Source organism: Branchiostoma lanceolatum, chromosome 11, assembly GCF_035083965.1.
Source record: "Branchiostoma lanceolatum isolate klBraLanc5 chromosome 11, klBraLanc5.hap2, whole genome shotgun sequence".
Classification (NCBI taxonomy): domain Eukaryota; kingdom Metazoa; phylum Chordata; class Leptocardii; order Amphioxiformes; family Branchiostomatidae; genus Branchiostoma; species Branchiostoma lanceolatum.
The window spans coordinates 5,719,726-5,727,179 of NC_089732.1; the positions used below are offsets into that span (position 1 = coordinate 5,719,726).

The 7,454-nt window shown below is 44.1% G+C and overlaps 1 protein-coding gene across 3 annotated transcripts; it reads left to right on the forward strand.

The window, feature by feature from the left end:
* Positions 1-281: 281 nt before the first annotated feature.
* On the forward strand, positions 282-4,722 carry LOC136444636 (dynein light chain Tctex-type 5-B-like). Of its 3 annotated transcripts, none has more exons than XM_066442286.1 (2): positions 282-305; positions 2,550-4,722. In XM_066442286.1, exon 2 carries the CDS (start codon positions 2,752-2,754, stop codon positions 3,418-3,420), a length of 669 nt encoding a protein of 222 aa, XP_066298383.1. In that variant the 5' UTR covers positions 282-305; positions 2,550-2,751; the 3' UTR covers positions 3,421-4,722. The 3 variants fall into 3 exon arrangements, with proteins under 3 accessions (XP_066298383.1, XP_066298381.1, XP_066298382.1); XM_066442284.1 differs by lacking the exon at positions 282-305 and adding an exon at positions 669-883; XM_066442285.1 differs by lacking the exon at positions 282-305 and adding an exon at positions 1,716-1,817.
* Positions 4,723-7,454: the final 2,732 nt, after the last annotated feature.

Genomic DNA, 7,454 nt, shown 5'->3' on the forward strand with positions numbered 1-7,454 from the left:
AAGTCTAGTAACACTGGCATTCTCTAAACAGGACCTTTCAAAGTTTACACTACCTACACATTAAGTCAACATCAGGAGGGCTCATATCCCTGAGCGTTGTTGGCTCTGGTGTCGTTATCAAATTAATAAATGGTAGTAATTTACAAAGAGCTGTTGAGCCGTATGATTTGTCGTGGTGGAGCGGGTAGGGGGCGGGGCGTCGGCGGGTTAACAGGCGGGTTGCCCCGAGGGATGGAAGCTGTGGTTCGGCTTGCGGGGCTCGGACTAATAACCAGGTGGAAGAGAGTCTCCTTCATTGATGACAGGTAAGCTTTTACTGATAAGGATTTCATACAGTGGTCGTGACACAGGTCATGGTTTTAAACATTCCGCTTTAACAGCTGTTGAACGAAATGTGTGGCTAAGCTGTTTGCCATAGTGGTTTACCACCTATATCGGTATCTTCTACCTATTGTAAAAAAAACACAAAAGACTTAAAAAAACAAGCGAAATGAATTTGAAAACCCCCGCTGAAGCCATAGAACTGCTTGAAGATTAGGTCTGAATGTAAAATCGATTTAGCTGATTAGTTTTCCTTCCGTAGGTGTCCTTGGGGAGAGTCAGTAAATGATTCTGCAATATCTCAAATAGTCCGCAGGGTGGCGCTACAAAAGAAATGCTGACTCCCGTTGTGTGCAGTGTCTCGTTGTCCCCCTTTGGGACAGGGTGGTGTCATTGGGTCACCAGGGGTGATAATTAGATAAAACTGGTCATAATCTGCCAGCAGACGGGAGGGTCGGACACGTTTCTGCAGGGCTCCAACGTTTGTGATTCTCAACCGATGCCAACGCGCGGATCCAAGTAAAGCCAACCGACTTTTCACGGCCAGCAAACTAGTGGTTCGGTAAGTGATAATTTGTCCTATTAAAACCCTATTGCCACTGGCAGACAGGTTGAGTGCGTCTCTATTTAAACTCCATAATACGTGGTCTTTCTCATGTCCAAATGGCCTATATTCAGACGTCTCGACAAAGCTATGAAAGACAAACTGTCCGGTCGTGAGCGGTGACAAACGACATTGTTTGCGGTTAGTCGGACAGGTGTTTTTTGGACAGGGCCGAGAAATTGTGCCGGGCGAAGTGTATGAAAGCAACAGACAAGTTTATTAGGTTTGACGCGGGCGTCAAAAGAGCTATGCACTGGTTCTGAAACAGTCATTTCTTTGGTGGGAATGGATAGCGTAGACCTTTTTGTTAAAGCTTACCAACCGCTACAAACATGGGGAGTCAAGTCACCCAGACCGGTTTATGGGGGTAACTCTGTCCATCCTGTTTTATTGTTCTTTGTTTTGGTCTCACATGCGCAACTACCTATTTGTAGTAAACACGTTAATTGCGACCTTACGCGTCATGAGGTACTTGTGGCCAGCTGATACAGGATGTTACATAACTTACACTGACATAAAAGATATTCAGTGCAAACTATGCTTTAGCCGAAGGGATACACATTTTCATCGGTATTTCCGTTCTGAGATGGTAAGAAAAGATAGTCACATTTTCAGACTTGTAATTGTCGCTAGGTGCACACAAGGTGCGACAAGACCGCGCCTAGACATTGTGTATTAACACACGACAATTAAGTAAAACTAATTACCTACCTGCTTTCGTCACTTGCGACAGTAAACAAAAGGTGTTCGAAGACTTTTTGTGTTTGATAAAAACAGAGGTGACGGTTAAGAGTCTCGCGGGACCGCACAGACAAGTACCAATACACATCTGTCCAGGGCGATGTGTATTCGTGCTCTGTAGGCTCGGAAAACAGGTAGGCTTGGAAAACAGGTAAGCGCCCCGCAGAGCACGTTGTTTTTCTCTTGATCATCATTATAGACTACAGAGAGAGAGGGGCTGGAGGGTGTACTAGAACAAAGCAGGGATTAGAGTCATAAATCTCGACTGTTTTGGACATAGAAACCTTCGACGTATAAACAAATGTGCTGTCAAAGTACAGTCAAACCTATACAAGTGCCCACCTCTACATAAGGATCACCTGGCCAATGTGACCACTTTTTGGTGGGCCCTTAAGATAATTTTCTCCATTAACACTAGCATCAAGAATCCTGTATCTAGCGACCACCTGTTCACATAGCACATAGACCAGGTTTTGTCGGTCCCCTTCCTGGTCTTTTGGGGCAGTTTTGACAGTACTAGAACTTGCGCAAGAGGATCACTGTGTGTAAATTCGAGTTCGCCTGAGGTTTTTTCATCACAATTTTTTAATAGGTAAAGAAGTCATTTTTCGGCTCGATAACCAGGGTGTACAAAGGTGGGTCAAAGTGGAAAACAACTTCTTCCCCACAAACTTTACCTGAACAAAAAAAATGTTGATACGCAACTAATGCGGACTTGAATATACGCGCAAGTGTGAAAGGGCCCTTAAAGTAAAGACATTACTACTGGTATGTGACGTGTAAGCGAAGACACGAGAGATATAACATTGACTTGTAAACTCATTTATAGGACAGGTATAGACTGGCGATTTGTCAATACTGTACTGTATTGTCTTTACCACAGGAACCTTGACAGTCTACGTGCGGACCGTGCTTTGACTGGGATTAACCGTCTTCTAGATCTTCACCCCCTCATGCGCACACAACACCGCCTCCGGCTACGGAACACTGAAACACCTGACGGTGGGCACTAGCACCAGCAGTAGAGCTCGGAGTGCGGCGAGGAATTTGGACCGAAAAATCGACAAACTGAGAACACAAGGAACATGGCTTCCGTCGGCGAGTTAACCAGGGAGAGCCTGGACCGATTCAACTCCTCCATGGACCTACAACCGCCTGTCAACACGACACGAAGGCTGTCCTTCGCTCAGGCGACAAGGAAGTCATCCGTCGCGAGCTCTTACGAAGGCGACCTGCCGATGATGGGCCGCCGGATGTCGCGGCGAGAGTCCCGGGTCAGCTTGAGCATGGGCCCGACCAGGCGGTTCTCCTACGCCGGTGTAGGCGCCATGGCGTCCAGGAGATTCAGCACGGCGGCCATGTCCACCCGCTCCAGCAAGACCACCTTCCCGGTAGTGGTCGCCAACACCTACAAGATGACCCCCGACGAGGGATGCAAGTTCTCGCCGGTGAAAGTCGAGACCATGCTGAATCTAGTCTTACAGCAGTTCCTAGAGAACGAAACGTACCGCCAGGAGAACGTGGGTTTCCTCACTAGAAGGCTGACGGAGAATATCAAAGATCGGGTGAAGGAGCTGAACTTCCCGAGGTACAAGATCGTCTGCCATGTCTACATCGGGCAGTCCGGCAACAACTCGCTGGAGGTGGCCAGCAGGTGCGTCTGGGACCCGCAGAACGACAACTTCGCCACCGCCACTTTCCAAAATGGATCCCTCTTTGCCGTAGCGACTGTTTACGGCGTCTACTTCGAGTGACTTCTTCAATCTAAATACACGTCTCAAGAACTCTGAGAGGAGAATATGTTTAGTATGACGGATATGGACAAAAATGCACCGTTTTATCGTCTTGCACGGCACTTAAAGAAACGAGGCCGTCTGACAGACAGATACTGTAGATACGATCAAAGACGCTACAAATATTTCTTTATCGAAGAAACTATGCGGCTAGAAGTGTTTGTCGGACGTTCGAGCCAGCACGTTATTTTTGTCTAGCCTCCACCAGGCCCTATTACGGGCGTATGAATCGTAGTATTCGGCAGAAAAAGGAATAATTAGCCAGTAGAGTCAGTCCACGGTGAAGATCACATTTCGCCCGTTTGCAAGTGAAACCCTGGCGTAGTTAGTCTGGTAGAGACTAATTTTTGTCTCACAAAGGAGACAACAGCGCACGTATAAACATTTTGAAAGTACGTGCGTTAAGTTTTATCCAACTGAACTTCTTGTACATAGTATTATTATAAGGTGACGTCTTTTCAAAAGTGTATTATATATGTCACATTCTAATCATAAGCATGGGATTTCCACAACTTGATGTACATCTATTTCGTAAATCCCTGAAACGACACCAGATTAAGTTAGTGAGCCCTGTCGTTTGGAGAAAGATCTGTTACATGCGTTGCCCGGGTGCACAAGCATTCGCTAGGTATGATTATTCGCGGTCGAGTAAATTACATTACAACCGTGAGAACACTGTGTATATTAGATTCGTTACCTTGGCACAGTTACACATGTTAACAGCTTCAATAGACAGGACTTAAGAAGAATGTTCATGTCATAGATAGCATCTTGTCTCCTGGACGAAGAATCCTAGAAAGGCCCTTAAAGAAACGCCCCGATATGCAACATGTATTTATTTTACATATTCTACATAGCCTCACAAACAAAAGGTAGTTTTCGTCCAATTAACGCTGACGTGAATTTGTTCCAGATTTATTTTAAAAGCTTTTAAAGATCGCAACCGGTATACCGTTTTAGCGCTTATCACAACCCTGGGTATAAATAGAGATCTGAAGAGTCGCCGTGTCAAAATGATTAAACTAGACTGTTCAAAACAAAGGCCTAAATTCCACACCCTGTACACACTCTATGTACATTTAATCGATAAGGAATGGGCGTGTAGTGTAAGAAACCCGATGGTTATCACACTTGTGTCCAAACTTTGCACTCGGCTGGTCGTATTATTCACTTGCGAACATGTGGACCGTAACTGTATGTAAATATTTCACGCTAAACAAAGTTATTTTCTGTTCATAAATCATACAGGAGGTTATTGTGGAACGTCGTTGCGTTAATCACTTTTTGTCAGTATTTATAACTTTGAACTTGTTTCTTTCCTATTTCTTGTTCTCCACTCTTACTCTCCAAGCAGAGGATGGGTTCCGGCAGGTTTTTAACGTGTTTTCAGGCGTTTTTGTCGGGCTTTGTACTTTTTCATAGTTGTTTTGTCTCTATAGGTTGGGTTTATAGAGACAAAACAAATATGAAAAAGTAGAAAGCCCGACAAAAACGCCTAAAACACGTCAAAAACCTGCCGGAACCCATCCTCTGCTTGGAGAGTACTCTACTCTAAAGTAACGCGGTGATGGCGACCCCTTAAAAATCATATCCAATATTCTTTTTGTTGAGCAAAACAACGCTTTCATTCTTTGCTAGACAAGGTAGAATTCCTAACCCCAGGCAAGTCTATGTTCGTTCAATAGAAAGAAAGGTTCTCAGGCGCAAACGACAATGTTTGCACCAAAACATGTACCATCACAAACAATGTTGCGAATGTTGGCAGTCGGCGGTGCAAAAATTGGATGATTCTGCCATGCATGTCCGTGGGAGAGGCTGAACAATGTTTATTTCCACGACGAAGTTCATCTTACAGGAACACTTTCTTAAAGACAGAGCAAATTCATCTTTAAGATCTTTGTGAACGTCGCATTGATGCTAAAAGTTTGCCAGTGTAACATAGCACAAAGAGAACATTGTCCAAGATTTAAACCTTTGTCAAAGCTCCTACAAGCATAGAAAACTAAGCCACCCGCCGGGAGACTCTTTAGCGTCTCACACCTGTGTGTCCTTCATCCTTAATGAAACTAAGTAAGTGTATAAACACGATTTTCGTGTTCCGGAGTGTTTGGACAAATTTCTCGCGGGAGTTATGCGTGTAAATCCACGTCGTTTCCAAACAAAAAGTTTCTTCTAATCCTGCACCTTTTCTGGCTAATGCGTGAGTGGTTAGAAAGGTAAACATAATAATTGTTTGGGATTTGGTAGCCCGGGGCAACGGTGTTGTTTTGGAAGAACGTTACGTCATGATTGCGCTGTGTGTGAGGTGGACCATACCAACAGATCGTACAGGGGTGACAATAATCAATATTTTTTGTTACAAGCTTTCTCTACTTTTGTAAAACTTGTTGATATAGATTGTTGGCTGCGCTGTAAATTTGCGTGGGACTGAAATGATTTTTGTAACAACAATCCTCTACACGATGACACAGTGTACTTGAACGATGCCCTTCAAACTTAACCTTGGATTACAAGGGTACACTCAGTGGGAGGCAATGTCCTTATCTAATCAGCACGAGGCATTGTCCGTAATCCTAAAATAACATGTACTGATGAAAGATGACATGCCTAGTCTGATGTTTTTGTTCTGCAGAAATTTACTTATCATTCCACTACATGTATATCAACCCTCGGTAAGGACATGCTTCTAGGCACGTAGTCATATTCTCAACATCTGTTGGTTAGTTTCTTACTTCTGTGTATGGAGGTTTAGTTTTCGGTGTGTCTGTCTGTTTGTGTGTTTGCTTGTGTGTCTGAAACGAAGAAGCGAGTAGAAACAAGTGATCCTGGCCCCTGGGATTCGAACCCACGCCGAAACCGGGCAGCCAGATCCCAGGCACGCCTTAACCACTAGGCTAAAAGGTCTGGACCAGTCAGACTGGTCAGTTGGAGGCGCTTGAACTCCACTGTTACATGTCCATAATTCTTTGAATGGCTGGTTTCCGCAGGGTAGCTAGGCAGGGTACACTGACAGGAAGTTAGGTCAAAGGTCTCAGAACAAGTTGTCTGATTTGATGTCCTCAATTTCCTGCTAAATGCAGGTCTCTTGCCTTATGAGAGCAAGTGGGGAAATGCATAAAACAGAATCAGCGCGAAAGTCACAATAATGAATAAAACAAGAAATTCAAAAACATTCAGGGAGATATGAGATCTTTGATCTCTTGTTTTTGCATTCTCATGTGGCTATTCGTAGTAATCTCCAAGCAGATGTACGATTCACTTTTTGTGGCATGTGTTTTCTGGTCTTCCCCTATTTCTAGTTGAAAACGCGATGGAAAGGTATGCAAAACACCGCATAAAGCGTGGTATTGGTAAAACACTGAGCCAGACCCTACATCTGCTTGGAGATTCATTTGAAGGACCTCCTTGGGATAATGAAGGAAGGAGTGATTGACATTTGGGCACAAAGCCCCGGCTATCAAAACTGACGATAACAATCTTACCTAGGCAATTATGCTACCATGGCACGCATTTGTATTGACCCAGTTTTTACTTTGGTTAAGAAATGTGAAGTGCACTTGGAACTAAGGAGTTAAGGTGTGTTTATATGTGGTAGTCATGTGTTGTTGGTCTTCTGGCTGTACGTTGAAAGCAACTGAAAGCCAAGAACCACCAAGTCCAACTGAAAGCTAGGTTTCACTTATGTCGAGGGGCCCTTGAAGGCAAGTGTGTTGTGCTTGGGGAAACTGTGTTATGTCTGGACAATGTACGTATTTTGGTTGGTAAAACATTGCAGCACTCTGGCAAACCAAGAAAAAAGTTGGTAGTGTTTTATAGTGTAGCTTTTGTCTGCAAAGACGGCAACCTAGTCAAGGTTAGGTATTTATAGTGTTAGACGGAAATGCGTAGCTTTTCACTTTGAGTTGATTTACTGTAAATTGACTTAAATTTGCGGCGCCTAAATTTCATGGCAGTGAAAGACTTCACAGTTTAAGCAACACTAGGAAGACAGAGCA

Excerpts from the sequence above, each read along its gene's own strand:
- LOC136444636 (XM_066442286.1), top strand. The coding sequence starts at position 2,752 with ATGGCTTCCGTCGGCGAGTTAACCAGGGAGAGCCTGGACCGATTCAAC.